The following is a 17,749-nucleotide window of genomic DNA, read 5'->3' on the forward strand; positions in this document are numbered from 1 at the left end:
AGTGCTGCTTATTCCACCTGTACACACATTTGGAAGCAGCAGAGCACAGAGCAGCAAGGCATTCAGAGACCTGGGGAAGAATCCAGCCTCTGCCCCTTACTGGCTATATGACACTGGGCACCTTGGAGGTCTCTCGGTGCCTCAGTTTTCCCATCTGTAAAAGGGTGCTATCATCCCATCTCACTGGATTGCTCTAAACATGTGTGCACGTGTGTGCTCAGTCATATCAAACACTTTGCAACCCCATGGACTGTAGCCCACCAGGCTCCTCTGTCCATGGAATTCTCCAGGTGAGAACATTGGAGTGGGTTGCCAATTGCTTGTCCAAGGGATCCCCCACCCAGGGATCGAACCCGCATCTCTTGCATCTCCAGCATTGGCAGGCAGATTCTTTACCACTGCGCCACCTAGGAAGCCCCCCAACTTAGATAATCCACGTTAAGTGAGTGCTTGGCCATTTGCTGGGAGGGTCCCAACACCCCTTGCCACTGGCTTACAGCTTTCTCAACCAGGTCAGGGCTGGATATCCGATTGCCAGCAACAACCTGGAATTGGTCGTTTTTTCCCTTTTATGGCAAGAAAGGAAAGAGCAGTTTGGGGAAAGGGGTACATGGCCCCCAAGAGCTCAGGTACACCAAACCATGGTGGCTCTCCTCCATTCAACAATGCATATATGAAAAGACACCCCTGGGTAGGGGGAGTGAGTCACCAGCAGTTTTTCTAGGAATAGTTACACTGCAATTGTAAAAGATTTCAAAGGCAAAGAGCCAGCAGATTCTGGTGTGAAATGAAGCTCCGGTTTGTAGGCTAGTGATTGCTGCTAGTGAGATGGCAGAGGGTTTCGAGGGCTGCCCTCTGACCTAACAGCGCATGTCTGCTTCTTGCCATATATCCTGGCTCAGATGCTGTGTGAGAGTGGCTGAGGCTCCTGGGTACCTGTGAAATTTAATAAAGGCCTTTAAAGAGCCCTCGCAGGCTTTTCTCGCCAAGGCGTTCTGCATGGACAATCACTGCCTCTAGAACCCCACTGCAGGCTTCTCCTTTTTTTTCTTGCCACCCCTCCCACCTGACAGTTGTGAAAAAGAAACATATTTAAATACTGTCCTGAATGGCCCTTTGGAAGTATGAGTGACGGGTCCTGCCACACCTCTCTCGCCGACCAAGTAAATCTGCTGCAGACTGCCTCCGTTTTTCACTGAAGCCGTGTTACTGCTTAAGGGTGCAAACAGACAGAGGAGAAACGGAGAATCATGTCCTTAAAATAACTTGAAGACAAACGTGCACTTTTGCAAACTGTTAAGCAGGGACTGAATATTAACTGAATACCATCCTAATAGTTTGGCCTCATGCACAAGCCTTTTCCTAGTCCCAGTGGCGACTGTCCACCCTGGGTAAACCAACATCCTCAATCCCTCATTAGTGACACTAATCAAAGTGCCAGAGTGTCAGGAGAATCTGAGTGACAGTATTTAAGATTTTTAAGCCTCTCATTATTCTAAATGTACCAGTCAACATGCAAATTACCTTTTCCAGAATACAGGGTATACAATTCTATTGAGCCTGTTTCCACCTAGGGCCCCCAACCTCTGCCTTTTTCTTAAACCACAGCAAGCAAAACTCCAAAAGAGCCTCCCTTGAGGCTTCAGATACCACTCCATTTTCCACGTTTCCTTTCACAGATTGACATGTTTTTTATACTACATGAGCTCCTGCATCCTAGAGACGGTAGGAAAACCTCCCAATGTTAGCCTCAGCTGGTATTTTCTGACACTGGGAAGTCTACTGCACCCATGAATCATGCAATCCTTGCACTACACAGAGGAAAATTATCTCACTGAATCTCCTGAATGCAAATATAGACTCTGGTACAGAGTAACGAGGGGATAAACAGTGAGGGGCCACAATATGCTTCTCATTGTATAAAATTTCCCTCCAGCAGTGTATTAAATGTTACCCATGGAAGGCAAGGAGAAGGCAATGGCACTCCACTCCAGTACTCTTGCCTGGAAAATCCCATGGACAGAGGAGCCTGGTAGGCTGCAGTTCATGGGGTCGAGAAGAGTTGGACACTACTGAGCGACTTCACTTTCACTTTTCACTTTCCTGCATCGGAGAAGGAAATGGCAACCCACTCCAGTGTTCTTGCCTGGAGAATCCCAGGGACGGGGTAGCCTGGTGGGCTGCCATCTATGGGGTCGCACAGAGTCGGACACGACTGAAGCGACTTAGCAGCAGTAGCAGTAGCAGCAGCAGCATGGAAGGCAGGCAGAGGAGTACCTGGCACCATGGTATCTTTCTAGAATTTTAGTTTTCATAGAAAATAAATGATTATCAAGCTAGTTTCCCTTTTGATTTTAAATAAGAAGACACAGATCTCCCCTAGGATTACTGTTTCTTCCTTGGACTGTTTAAGTTGGAACAGCAACATTGAAAATAATGCTACAAAAATTTGCAGAGTTTCTTTTAAAATAAACACACCTGCTGTGGCCATGACTCCACTGCAGGCTTTGCCTGGGCAACCCCATGCCAAAGAATTTATCAGCTGGTCAGAGACAGGTATAGTCCCTTTCTCTCTTGTAGACAATGTTATACGACTGTGACAAAAAAAAAAGAGAGAAATCACAGGCCCCTCAAGGAGTTCATTCTTACCTCTTGGACACTACCAAAGGAACAGAGTAGATTTGAATACAAAACTCACTAAAAACCCTGCTGCATTTCAAAAATCAAATCCATTGTATTTTCTTTAGATCTTTTAAAAAGTAACATCCTGTAACCAACACAATAATAATTCCATTGTAAGTAGACCAAGGTACCAAGTGGGCAATTTTGATATTGTTACTGGATTAGCATCTGGTCCCATCACTTCATGGCAAATAGATGGGGAAAAAGTGGAAACAGTGACAAATCTTATTTTCGTGGGCTTCAGAATCACTGTGGACAGTGACTGCAGCCATGAAATTAAAAGATGCTTGCTCCTTGGAAGAAAAGCTATGATAAACCTAGACAGCATGTTAAAAAGCAGAGATATCACTTTGCCAACAAAGGTCCGTCTACTCAAAGCTATGGTTTTTCCAGTTGTCATGTATGGATGTGAGAAGTGAAGTAAAGTGAAGTGAAAGTCGCTTAGTTCTGTCCAACTCTTTGCGACTCCATGGACTATACAGTCCATGGAATTCTCCAGGCCAGAATACTGGAGTGGGTAGCCTTTCCCTTCTCCAGGGGATCTTCCCAACCCAGGGATCAAACCCAGATCTCCCACATTGCAGGCGGATTCTTTACCAGCTGAGCCACAAGGGAAGCCCACAGATGTGAGAACTGGACCATAACGAAGGCTGAGCACCGAAGAATGGATGCTTTCGAATTGTGGTGTTGGAGAAAACTCCTGAGAGTCCTTTGAACAGCAAGGAGATCAAACCAGTCAATTGTAAAGGAAATCAATCCTGAATATTCATTGGAAGGACTGATGCTGAAGCTGAAGCTTCAATACTTGGGCCACCTGATGCGAAGAGTTGACTCATTGGAAAAGGTTCTGATGCTGGGAAAGAATGAGGGCAGGAGGAGAAGGGGACAACAGAGGATGAGATGGTTGGATGGCATCACGACTCAATGCACATGAGTTTAAGCAAACTCCAGAAGATAGTGAAGGACAAGGAAGCCTGGCATGCTGCAGTCCGTGGGTTTGCAAAGAGTCGGACATGATTTAGCAACTAAACAACAACAACTGGATTTCAATGGGATGAGACAAAGGAATGGAGCTCGAAAGATAGGGAAGTAAGGGCAAGAAAAGATGGGAAAACAGATGATGAAGGCTAGTTTTTAGTTAGAGCCTGCTCCAGAACTTCAGAAAGCCCCATCGGCCCTTTTCTCATTTCCAATAGATGCACATCCAGGGGAAGAGGTGAAGGCGAAAGACGAGGGGTTGGGAGAGAAAAAATTAAATGTTTAGCCTTGGTCTAATCCTTGGATCTTCCAGAGCTAAGGTGAAGCCTGATCATACATATCACACAAAATGCCTCCTCCTTGCAAAGATGACATATAATACAATCTGCCACGCTGGTCCATGAGCATAGATGTTTCAAAGTCCTGAACACTGCCTACAAAGAGTTTAACTCCATTTCCTAACCCTGCTTAGTCGCTAACTTGTATCTGACTCTGCAGCCCCATTGACTGTAGCCTCCCAGGCTTATCGGTCCAGGGAATTCTCCAGGCAAGAATACTGGAGTGGGTTGCCATTCCCTTCTCTAGGGGATCTTCCCAACCCAGGGATTGAACCTGTGTCTCCTGCATCTCCTGCTTGGCAGGCAGATTCTTTACCACTGTGCCGCCTGGGAAGCCTATTCTGTAAGTATTAAAACAAAAAACTCCACTCATTTCCACAAAATTTTTATTGATGGAATTCAAAATATAATAATAATAACTGAATATAATTTTAAAAACACAGGTCAACTAGGGAAAAGGGAAATCTTTTTAAGGGGAATAACAAATTGTTTAATTGGTACTCCATCACTGTAGCATAGAAACAGCCAGAGACAATGTGTAACTGAATAAGCATGCCTGTGGTCCAACAAAATTTTATTGACTGAAATTTGAATTTCATCTATTTTTCATGTGTCACAAAACATTATTTTTCTTTTGATTTTTTTCCAACCACTTGAAAATGCAAACACCATTCTTAGCTTGAGGGCTGTACTAAAACTTGACCGTGGGCTCTGCTCTAGGTTGCAGCCTCTATTGTAGAAGGTCCCACATTCTGGACATGTCTAGATGCCTGCTCAAAGAACACTCGTTTTTGGCAGGTTACTGCAGGGTGATGCTATGAATTTCTTTATGCATCACAGCAAAAGGCTTGTAATAATGACAGGTGATACTAAGTTTGATCCATATCAAAGGTACATTTTCCTCTTTGTAATTAGAAGTAATCAGTGAGTTATACTTGGAATCCTCCATTTATTCCATTTCCCCAAACCTGCCACTATGTGGTTTTAGGTTTTATGCATGATCATTGCCTGAGTCAATCATTATATTGGAAGTCACAAAATAAATTTGATGATTTTCAATGGCTACCTAGAATACTGTTTTGTGGATTACATAATCATTTTTTTTATTGAACCTTCTGGTTTTAAATATTTAGATTGTTTCTTCTTCTTTTTTTGGCTGCTATCATAAGTAATGCTTTCATTAATATGCTATAGATAAATACTTCTGTATACTATGATAAGTTACTTAAAGGAAATTAGTTGAAGTGAAAACTAGGTCATCGAGTCCAATCACTTTTTAAAGGGATTTGATCCATATTAACAAATTGTGTTTTAGGGAATTATACCAATTTTTGCTCCTATTAAGAGTAATAAGTGCCTGATATATAAGTGCCTTTGTGTCTTACCTGGAAAACAAGCATTAGAACCAAAAGAACCTAAAGTCCATCCATCATGTCACAGGCTTCTTAAATCAAGTCTTCCAGCCTGTGTGTGATGGGGGTGAATAAGTGGGAAGGGAGGCAGTAAATAAATAAACCACTAAAAAAAAGTAAGAAGTGCCTGATTCCTAACACTCAGGCAACATTTAAAAAGTGCCATCACCAAACTGATACGTGAAATGGTTTCTTATTATTTTGACTTGTGTCTATTCAATTGTAGTGAGGTTGAAACATTTGTATTTATCCTACCCGGTCATATCCTGGGCTCATTTTTCTACTCATCTTTCCATATTGATCCATAAGAGCTCTTTATATGCTAACGCTGTTAATTCTTTGCCTAATATTTTTCCCATGGTAAATATTTTTCCCAGATTGTAAAAAGATGTGTTTTAAAAATATTTAAGTTTACTTGGCTACTTTCCTCCTAAATTGATTAGTTCCTCCATAAGAGGCATAATAAAAACAATTTAGAAATGAGAGCTGCTAAGTCGCTTCAGTCGTGTCCGACTCTGTGCGACCCCATAGATGGCAGCCCACCAGGCTTCCCCGTCCCTGGGGTTTTCCAGGCAAGAACACGGAGTGGGTTGCCATTTCCTTCTCCAATGCATGAAAGTGAAAAGTGAAAGTGAAGTCGCTCAGTCGTGTCCGACTCTTAGCGACCCCATGGACTGCAGCCCACTAGGCTCTTCCGTCCATGGGATTTTCCAGGCAAGAGTACTGGAGTGGGGTGCCATTGCCTTCTCCGAGAAATGAGAGAGGGAGTGCAAAAAATTATCCAAATGTAGAATTATTTTGTTTATGACAATTTAAGCATCTTAAAAGAAAAAGAATTCCCTAATGAAATTAAAAATTTTACTATCAGCATTCAAAATTCTCTTCTGATCTTTTCTCTTTACTACATATATAGCTGATTTCATGGTGCACAACATATGCATTGCTTTTAATTCATCATTCCATATCTACTTTCTATAATCAGCAGTTACAAATGTAATTTTTAATTAACAATATGGCATAATGTAATTTTTAATTAACAGCTTGACAATGTAGTTCATTTAGTTCTCACAAACCATTTATGATTTAATTTTTCACTAGAATAAATCGCTTTGCTGTGCACATCCTCTGTATAAATTCTTTTTTGGTTCCTTTAGGTAAATTCTGAGTCAGTCTCAAAAATAAAACTACTTGATTGCCAGGGGAAAAAGGGGCACATTCAGGTTTGTTGTTTTTTTGTCAGAACACTCCAGAAAGACTCACTTAACATCTGAGTCCCAAGTATTTGTATGTCACTAGCACAGAATCTGCCCACAGTGCAGAAGACACAGGAGACATGGGTTCGATCCCTGAGTTGGGAAGATCCCCTGGAGAAGGAAATGGCAACTCAGTCCAGTATTCTTGCCTGGGAAATCCCACAGACAGTGAAGCCTGGAGGGCTATAGTCCATAGGGCTGCAAAGAGTCGGACGCAACTGAGCGACTAACACTTTCACTTTGCAGCCCTGTTTAAAGGGGCTTATTTTCCCAAATCCCCAACAATATAGGTTTCGGTAAGTTTATTTATTCTAGCTAAGTCTATGGGTATATTGTGGTATTTGAAGTTACTTTAAATTGTGCTTCTTCAGGCCTAGCAGGTCTGTGTAAGACCCATATTATAGTTTTATGTATGTTTCTTTCACTTATAAACTGTCCATTCCATGCTTTCCTTGTGTCAAATTCAGCAGGGGGACTTCAGTACTCATTCTTACTCTTTCTATATATTGGTCAGAGAGCTTTCAGATACAACTCACAGTATGTATGTGCTTTCTTTCCGCTGTCTTCAGGGGCAAGGGCCAAGTTTCAGGCAGGTCTATGCCCCTGCGCTTCAGATATGGTCAGTGTGCCATGCCAACAGCATGGGGCGACCTGTGACCTCAGGCACACCCTTGTTCTCACCATGGCCAGTATCTGTGCAGCAGGGACTCAGGCCTTCCCTTCATAACCTATACTCCCATGGCCACGTCATCTGTGGATCTGAGGGGAGGAGTGCACTCTGAGTTGGGGGAAGAGAATGGCAGGCGAGGCTCTATTCCTGGCTTTTGCTGACTTGGCTCACATCACCCCTGGGCAGCCCTGCCTCTGCACACCTTATCGCCATGGCATCCATATCTTTCATCTTCCACTGAAAACAGGAGCGGCAGTTCTTGTACCAGACCTGGCTCTGAGTTGGAGGATGAGGGCATGAGAAGTGCCCTGCGGTTTCTTCTGAGGAAGGGCTTGCTATGAGCATTAAGCACAAACATTCTGCTAAAATCAAGGAAAGCGAGAAGATTTTGCCCTCAAGGGAACATTTGGCAACGTTTAGGGACATTTTCGATGGTCATAACTGGGGGTGCAACTAGTAGGTAGAGGCCAGGGATTCTGCTAAACAGCCGGCAGCGCACAGGACAGCCCCCCGCAAAATGGCCTGGCCCCAGTGTCCATGGTGCCAAGGGCGAGACAGCCTGTTCTAAAGCAAAATAACCACTTTCTGTGCTGCTCCTCGGAGAAGCCAACGGCAACCCAGTCCAGTACCCTTGCCTGGAAAATCCCATGGATGGAGGAGCCTGGTAGGCTGCAGTCCATGGGGTTGCGAAGAGTCGTACACGACTGAGCGACTGCACTTTCACTTTTCACTTTCCTGCATTGGAGAAGGAAATGGCAACTCACTCCAGTGTTCTTGCCTGGAGAATCCCAGGGATGGCGGAGCTTGGTGGGCTGCAGTCTATGGGGTCGCACAGAGTCAGACATGACTGAAGCGACTTAGCAGCAGCAGCAGCAGTGCCTCTCCTTCTAAACTCAAAGCAAACTATTAAACCAAGAGAGAGTATCAGCAACACACACTGAAACAGACTAATTCAGTCTTGTGCAGTTGGGGAGATTTCATTTAGAGATGTTGGTGGCACTAGTGGTAAAGAACCTGCCTACCTATGCAGGAGACATAAGAGACAAGGGTTCGATTCCTGGTTCAGGAAGATCCTCTGGAGAAGGGCATGGCAACCCACTCCAGTGTCCTTGCCTGGAGAATCCCATGGACAGAGGAGCCTGGTGGGCAAAGTCCATGGGGTTGCAAAGAGTTAGACACAACTGAAATGACTTAGCACGTTTTGCTGTGGCATTGCATATGCCACTCCTCTCACTTGGTCCCAGAACCGGGTGGCTGAAGCCCAAGCTACTGTTATCAATATCCAGATAACATCAACCTGGAACTTGATGTGAGCATGCCTCCTTGACTCATTGCAGCCTCCCAACTGAGGTTTCCCATGAGATGGAAGAGTTGATTAGGGAGACTTGGGAAGCCTATATTGAGCAGCATGAATTAAAAATCATGTAGACATCTGTAGAGGACGCTAGGGTAGAGGGTGGGGGCTGCCAAAGAACTGGGAGGGAAATACGTGGCCAGACTGGTTTGGAGTTAGACCCTGGCACCATAGAGCTAGCTCCCTAAGATGCTACCTGCCCTAGAGGAGCCAGGTGATGGCTGATTTTGAATATTTAAAACCTGTTCCAGCATATTCCAGTAAAACAGACAGAAAAAAACCCAAACAGGTCTTACCGGCGGTGCAGACGGTGGGGGTGGGGGAGGAGCCCCCAGTGGTGGGGGAGGTGGAGGCAGAGGAGGAGGAGGCGGAGGTGGTGGCACTGGCATATGTCACGGCGTGGGTGTCTCTTGCTTATGAATGGTCCCAAGAGAATGGTCTCTGCTCTGGAAAGGAGAAAAGGGAGAGTTTTAAACTTGGATGCCTTTATTCATGCACACGTCACACAGACATATGGATTTTATGGGTAGTTTGATTCACTTGCTATTCATTCATTCTTCTTTCAATAAATACAGAATACCCACTGTGAGGCAGGCATTGTGTCTACTGCTGGAGACTGAAAGAAATAGCCAGATTTTAGAGAGAATTAGGTAACAAAACTGATAAAAATTTAGCTATTTATGTCTCAATATAATAGAACATGTTAATACATAAATAGCAACACTTCATTCCATAACAACAATTTCAAGTAACAGATTCTACCTCTTTAAGCATTAAACATCTATCATTTTGCATGCAATTTAAAAATATTCTGCACATACTCCCATTTTCCTAAGCAGAGTAAATGGAATGAAATTCAACCTTTTCTGAATGTTGCAGGCTCAAAGGTTACTCAGGGTGCCAGCCTCCAGCCAGGCTTACATGGGCATTAGCTATTTTCCTGCTTCCTTCTCTGTTGTCACTCTTACTTTTCTTGCTGTTCTTCTGTTTTTGGTTCTATACAATCATCTGGGTGGGAGCCTGACACTTCTCCCCAAAGGCATTATATCTGGTATTTGCTGCATGGAGGGCTTTGGGGGTAGGATTCTGCAAATATGGTTATGTTTCAAAGAGTTAATATTGTAGGATGTCTGATCTCCAGATAAATATGGCATTGCTCTGTAGAATGTGTTTGCATGCACATGTCTGTGAATGTTTTAAAATCTAGAAACAGAAATAAACCTCAGACATAAGCAAGGGTAATTTTGTTTTTCTGTCCTTCTAGTGACTGGAAGACTAGAACAAGGCCTGTGCCTCTGTTTCTTCAATGTAAAATCCCAATTCATTTATAGTATTCTAGCTTTTATTTTTGATTTACCAACAGCCTTTACTGTTTGCAACATGTTCCTTATCAGTTATCTATTTTATATATATTAATAGTAGTGTGTATACGTCAATCCCAACCTTCCTATTTACCCCTCCTCCCTTACCCCCCTCCCATAACCATAAGTTTAGAGCTGATTTTCATTATTCATGGTATAGTTGCCATGAAGACTGAGTTAGCAAATACCTGAACCACCATTCCTAGAAAAGATACAGGATTAGGCTTATGAGAGCCTCTGGTCACAAGACTTTTGTCAGCTTATCAGCTGACAACATATAACTTAGTTTTATATATTTGTGTTTCTCACTAAAGATACCTTATTTCATACAGACTGTTTTGTAACTCCTGCCTGTGTGTGTGTGTGCGCGCGTGTGTGTGTGTGTGTGTGTGCGCGTGTGTGTTCAGTTGCTCAGTCATGTCTGACTCTTTGCAGCCATGGACTGTAGCCTGTCAGCCTCCTCTGCCCATGGAATTTCCCAGGCAAAAATACTGGAGTGGGTTGCCATTTCCTCCTCCAGGGGATCTTCCCAACCCAGGGATCAAACTCATGCCCATGTGTGTCCTGTACTGGCAGGCAGATTATTTTTCACTACCACCACCTGGAACGCTCTTGATGTTTTTCTCCATAAGGCCCGTCATAGCCTTCCTGCATTCAGGGGCACTAAGCATCATTTCACTACACTTGGCCGGGGGCGGCCACTGAAACGAAATCACCAACAGTAAGCACAACATTTTGAAAAACATGGTAAGTAGAATGTGAACAGGACACTTGTTTACAGGGTGAAAGTTGTAACCAGAAGGCAGAGTGCTGCCTTGTTCAACTTCAGCTGGGAACCTGGGTATGATGAAGCAGGAAGGACAAGCTTACCGAACTGTGGAATCCATGAATAATGAGGACTGACCCTTTTTTGGTGTAACTTTTTGAATCCCCTATATGTACTCAGGACTGCGTTAGGTACTTAGGTATGCTGTTTTATTTAATCCTTTCAACGATTCTGTGGTAGACATTGACATTTCCATAAAGAACCAAATTTTGTCTCAGAGAGGTAATGTAGTTTCTACTAAGTTTCAGAAAGAGTATCAGAGCTTCATAAAAGCCCTGTCCTTTCTGATTCAAAACTGCATTTATTAACTTCGTATATTTCAGATCATATTACTTCTCTGCTTCCATCTTGCAAAGATCTTGAAGTATTTCCGAGACCCTCGGGTGAAAAGGACCTTCTACAGGAAAGTATAACTCTTCCAAGTGTTCCCCCCCTAAACTTAGCATTCTTTACTTTCCATCTAGGTTTATCCTTACAAATCTGAGAGTGACCAGGTGTCACTGGGCTTCTGTCCCGCTGAAATCAAAGGAATGGTTTTTCAAGCTCTAACATGAAAGCATATTTTTACATTTAGCACTTGATGGTGCTGAAGGCTTTTTCTTGACAGATATAATCATTAAGCAATTACCTAGAGAATAATTTGTTAAAATCTGACAGTTAAGAATGCAGAGCTCCAGGAAGTCACAGGCTGTACCCATGAGCTCTTTGATGCTTTGTGCTCTCCCAATACATTAAAAAATGTCATTCTGCTCTGTAGTGTATTAAAAGTGATTAGGATAAAAAAAGCCAGATTCTCGAAGGCTTTCATATTTTCTCCCAACTCATGAAATAATCCTGAAAAACAGCATCAAGATGTAGGTAAGATAGTTAAACACCATTAGAGGAGAGGGTGGCAAATGAATAGCACTGTTAATACATGAGACTCTGGCTGTGGGGGACAGTGCTGGTCTGACAATCAGGCCTGGGTTCTACTTCTGCCACTGCTTTTTCCAGTCGTGTGGCTTCAATCAAGTTACTGACTTGGCCAAAATGTTCATTCGGTTTTTCCCATAGGATGTTATGAAAAACCCAAATGGACTTTTTGGCTAACCCCATAGTTCACCTGTCTCACTTTATTTGTAAAATAGTTACCATGCTTAATTCTTAGTTTGTTATCACAATTAACACAGAAAAACATAATAGAGGTCCTGACAGAAAGCAGACACTTAACTGAAGCTGCCTTTATCTTATCACACCCCCTCCTTCACTGCCACAAATAACTATAATAAAAGGTGGAGGAGAATAAATGCCCCAAGAGAGGTGTGGAGTGCTAAGGAATGTCATCATCAATTCAAACCCAAAGGAAGGGGGACAATTAATAAACACTTAGTAGAAACTATTGCATTTTTCAACAAGTAGAAAGATGGTGTAAGAATCGGTTCCTGTTGAAGAAGTAGCACATCAGCAGAGATAACAGAAGTAGAAGAATGCAAGCAGCTGGGAGACTTTACATGTTTGGAAGAGAATAAGAAAAGGCTGGAACCACAGAGGGGCTTCAAGACACTATTCTGCAAGTGTCTCCTTCCTTGGGTCGAGGTGGGACATCTGGCGTGTGGCCGTCTACCATCTTTTGAACACTTTTCCTAAGCCTGAGGAATTTCTTCAATTGTGAGTCCTGCCTCCCTCAGCCAGAAGCCACGAATTCCTGTTCCTAGCACCGCTTGCAGGCAGAGAACCGACCACTGTGACCATGGACTCAGAGGTGAGGAAACGGTGGAAGGTAAGGTGTGGAGAAGCCGGGCCAACAGGAGAGAAGACCTGGGCCTGAAGCAGGAGTGCTCCCTCAACTCTGCCTGATTGATATACAGTGGTTATGCAAGTCCAGTATTGACCAGATCTTCCCATTTCCCCCCCAAAGTCCCCATATCCAGATTTTCATGTGAATCCCAATTTTGAAGTAAAACCAAATGAAAGCATTTTTGAAAACCAGTGGGTCAACAGAACATGTCTGCAGGTCATCCAAGGACCCATAAGATGCCAGAAGCCAACTGCTTTACAGGGAGCCGGTGAGGGGTGGGGCTGGGGCAGAAGAATTGATGCTTACTTAGTACAGGTGATGAACTTTCTCGTCTTCCCTTCCTCCCCTCTCCCCTTCATTCCCTACTTGATCAATCTGTCTGTTCTCATTCAGAGAGAGAGATGGACTGAGCTTGCCTATGTTTTTATATTAAAAAGTTAACTATGTATGTTATTACATATAAATAAATATTATTATATTATACTTATAAATATATTCTATATATTTAAATATATTATATATAATATATTTAAATATATTATATTATATAAATTTATATATATAATTATATTATAAATAATATTTCAGAGAGAAATAATTCATGGTTGACAATTTTACACACCAGTTGCTCTTGTCATAATCACATTTCTCTCCAAGAATAGTTTGTCAGAACACAGCTGTTCATAAATAGAAAATGTGCCTATTTTTTAACATATAAGCAAGGATTACTGCTACTATTTGACAAAAGTGTCTTTTGCTGGTTCTAAAAATATATTTGAATAGGAATCTGAAAATAAAGTTCTCTGGCCACTCATAACTTTTTATGTTTTGACACTGTCCAACTGAATCCCTTGTTTCTTTGGTTATGAAGTCGGGAAAAGAGAAGAGAGATTTCTCACCTCTGAACTAATGCAGGTGGGAGAACCCTGTGAGGCCATTCATTTCTCACATCAAGGTTTCAGCAGGGTCCTGACACTCTATCAATCAGTCATTTATTTATCAAAGGTGCTTCGTGGCCAGGAAATCACAACCCTAGAGTACATGAGCATATAAGGCACACACAAAGAGGTTCTCTAAAAATATGTGGTAAAACTGCCAAAGCTATAAGTAAAATAATAAAGAACTTAAAAAAAATCTCTCCAGGTAATGGTGAAAATGATTTACAAGTGGTCACTTTCTGTTGTCACTTCCTCATTGTTTCAGAGCGAATTCTCTGGGCAGAGTCCTCTCTCCTGGGCCTTCACACCTGTAAGCTCTCATGCCCCACCCTCCACCTTGCTCAGTGAAGACTGCCCCCCTATTGGGAAAGCAGAAGTTGGTGCTCTCACCCTCAATAGTACAAAATTCCTAGAATATTTAGCCTTTTGGGGATAGTGGGGCATGTTGATCTGAGTAGGAAAGGAAGCAGGGGATAGGGCAGGGGGAAATAAAAAGTGTAGGATAAAATAAATTCTTGAACATTGCTGTTCTAGATTATAGTAAGATAAGTTAGTCCTGACACAGCCCTTGCTATGTGCCAGGCCCTATCCTTAGCACTTTTCATATATAAACCCATTTAAGCCCCACAGTATCCTAATCAGATCGATACTACTATTACTGCTATCTTTCAGATGAGGAAACAGGCCCAGAGAGGTTAAGAAACCTGCTTAAAGTAACAGAGTGAATTACTGGAAGAGCTGCCTTCAAATCTGAGGTGTCAGGCTCCAGAGTCCATGCTCTTAAGCATCATGTTAACTTACATCACTTGTAAACCTATGACTTTCATAGTTTTTAACCACATCCACACACCACCTGAACTAACTTTCAGTTAAATTATTACCATAAATGGAAGTCAATATCACTTGCCATCAATGGATGGTGATAATAAAAATCAACTTAATGATTATTAAAATAAAATGTTCACCTTTGTACCATCTAAACTCATTTCAGGCTTCCTTAGTGATACCTAACCTTGGTCCTTTGGGGAACAGTGGTCTGGAGCAGTGTTTTCCCAACTGTAATGGAGGATAAATTGCCCAAGGAGTCCTGTTAAAATGTAGATTCTGATTCAGTAGGTCTAGGGTGGGGCCTGAAATTCTGCATTTCTAGCAAATTCCCAGGTGGGGCCTAAACTGCTGGTCTGGGAACCATACCTTGGGTAGCTCTAGAATGTTGTAAGAATGCATGGTCTCCACCTCAGACCTACTGAATTGGAATTTTCGAGTCTCTTGCCAACAAGAGATTTTGTGCTCACTGACGTCTGAATAGCCCTGTTCTTTAACAACCAGGATGTTGAAACGCCATGCCCCACTTAGATGGAAGTTGTGTCCTCTACTGAGAAGGCTCTTTCTTCTGTAGACCCAGTTCATTTCAGTAGGCTGGATCCATGAAAATGGCACTGTACTTAGGACTGGAATTGACACACAAAGGAAAGAGAAACGGAGCTGAGCGCCATTCACCTTTCACTCAGGTGATATGAAGAGCTTCCCACACCTGAGATCCACACGGGCCAACAACAGCTCCTGAAGCTGAACTGTTCAGGTCTGACTGGATATGACAGCTAATTATCTGCTGAAATGCTTCCCAGGCGGCACTAGTGGTAGAAGAACCTGCCTGCCAATGCAGGAGACGTAAGAGACTCTGGTTTGATCCCTGGGTTGGGAAGATCCCCTGGAGGAGGGCATGACAACCCATTCCAGTATTGCCTGGAGAAGCCCATGGACAGAGGAGCCTGGTGGGCTACAGACCATAGGGTCACAAAGAGTCAGACATGACTGAAGTGACTTAGCAGGCACACACATGCAATGCTTAAAGGGTGAATGCATATTGTCCATGAGTGTTGTAAAACCAAGATAAACTTTAACCACAACCTAATATGAAAGCTACTAAGTCATACTTACAACGAGCTCAGAAATTGGTTTCCTTTTATAAGACTCTTACTGAATCACAAATTTGTTCCCAAACCACTGAATTCATTATAATAACTGAACAGTATCAGGGTAAAGGATATAAATAAAAATATTGGTAATATTTATCATTGACTCAGGCATTTAAATTATCACTAAATGCCGCAAAAATCATTGTCTGTGTGGTTCCCAACAGCGAAAGGAGAAAATATTGATTTCATGTTTTCTTTCTTTTTGCTGCCTTGAATTAGCTAAAAGAAGAATGAGGCTAATTAAAAATACATGATATTAATCACACGTTTATAAGCAAGCCTCATTTTATGTAACAGCTATGCTTCTGAAAAATGGCATCTCTAATTTTGGAAAAATCGAGCTATGCTTTAAGGATACAAAAGGACTTTATTATTTAGTGGAAATCCATAATCAATGTTATAAAATAACAAGTCATTTTATAAAATAAATTACCACCTCTCTAATTTATTATATCATCACTGGAAAAGACCTTGATGCTGGGAAAGACTGAAGGCAAAAGGAGAAGGGGGCGGCAGAGGATGAGATGTCTAGATAGCATCACCAACTCAATGGACAAGAATTTGAGCAAATTCCAAGATAGTGAAGGACGGAAGAACCCAGCTTGCTGCAGTCCACCAGGTGGCAAAAAGTCAGACATGACTTAGCGACGGAACAACAACAACCAACAAGAGATTCCATAAGGAGGATGTTTTTTACTTTCTAAGGCTGAGGTGGCCACTTTTCCCCTGGGACTGTGAATACTCTTAAAATGCTGTTCTGAGAATCACTGAGGAAAGAATGTACTGACTAGAGGGGCCACAGGGAACAAGTCTACAAGACACATTCTTTCTGATCCAGTTTTACTTCTGAGACTTCAGATGAGTTAAAGTATTTTCACAGTAGGAATAACTGCTTCAGCTTGGGCCAGATCAGGATGCCTGGTTCAAGTTCTGGTGCCTCTAGTTCCCTGTCCAGCTTGAAGTTCTGCTAGAACCTCAAACAACCTGCAGCCAGGAGGCATCATCAGCTCTGTCACCAGCCACATTCTATCCCACGGCAGTGAGCACACTTTACTGACAGCCAAGCCTGATACACTGACTGGAAGTCTCACCTCTCAGACTACACGGCATCACTCCCTTATTCACATAGACGCCTTTCCTAAAGAAAGGCTCTTGGCTATGGAGTCAAGTTCTCCATCTCATCCTCCAATCAATTCTACAAATCCTACCCTTTACCGCGGCTACATTTGTGACACTTTGTTACATATCTTTTCTTTATATCTCTGTGTGTTTGTCCATGCTATGCAGGCTGGATGTGATGGCCTTCACCACCTGGAAAATTCCCACCAATCCTCTAAAACACACTCAGGTGCTAACTTCTCTGCACAGATTTTCTTCTCCCTTTGCCAGAGCTAACTGCCCCAATAGTACTTTGTTTGCAATTTTATCATGGCACTAGAGACGCTGGCAATTTCCTTTCACATGTCAATGTGTCTCCCTTCACTGGGCCATGGGCTCCTTGAAGGTTCAAAGATAGGAACTGTGTCTTAGGTATCTTGGTATTGCCAAGGCCAAAGGTAATGCTGAATACCATTGCTTTGGTGTTGCTATGGGAAGGAAATAGAAAACATACATATCCAGGGTCATGCCAACTACTCAAGCAAAAGATGGAGACATGGCTTGGCAGCAGTACATTTATTGTGTACTGAAGATGAAATAATTATCTTGACACTTTAAGAAAAATATTTCCAACTAAAATAGGAAGGGAAGAAAAGGGCAGGAGAAATTTCTGTCCAACTGTTACTGGAGTGGGTAGCCTTTCCCTTCTCCAGGGGATCTTCCCAACCCTGCAGGAATCGAACCCAGGTCTCCTGCATTGTGGGTGGATTCTTTACCAGCTGAGCCGCAAGGGAAGCTCAGGCCTTATTATGGTACGGGAATAAAATATCTTCTGGATGTGGGATGCTCAAAGCTTACAGTGCTCACTGGAAAAGCTTCACCTGGCATGTTAGAAATGCTGTCATCAGAGAAGAATAGTAGGGAGAACAGGTCTCTAGTTCTGGTTTTAATGGTTATCTATTTCTCCATCTATAAAAATGTAAAGCATGTTCCCTCTTCTCTGATTTGCATAAGTGTAAGGACCAAATAAGTACTTTGAGATAAGCATTAAACAAATAAAAAATAGGCTATAGTCCTCTCTAA

General features: G+C 42.6%; 1 protein-coding gene across 7 annotated transcripts in view; it reads right to left on the reverse strand.

Annotated features, from left to right (window-relative positions):
- WIPF3 (WAS/WASL interacting protein family member 3) overlaps positions 1-17,749 on the reverse strand; it is an 85,510-nt gene that overhangs the window by 52,245 nt on the left and 15,516 nt on the right. For all 7 annotated transcript variants that reach the window (XR_806163.4, XM_010804310.4, XM_010804309.4 and 4 more), the window contains exon 2: positions 8,984-9,133. Coding sequence is in view for 6 of the 7 variants with exons in the window: in XM_010804310.4 (XP_010802612.2) it covers positions 8,984-9,076 (93 nt within the window). In the remaining variant the exon portion in view is untranslated. The remainder of the gene's footprint in view (positions 1-8,983; positions 9,134-17,749) is intronic.

The sequence above is a fragment of the Bos taurus genome, chromosome 4 (genome assembly GCF_002263795.3).
Source record: "Bos taurus isolate L1 Dominette 01449 registration number 42190680 breed Hereford chromosome 4, ARS-UCD2.0, whole genome shotgun sequence".
NCBI lineage: Eukaryota > Metazoa > Chordata > Mammalia > Artiodactyla > Bovidae > Bos > Bos taurus.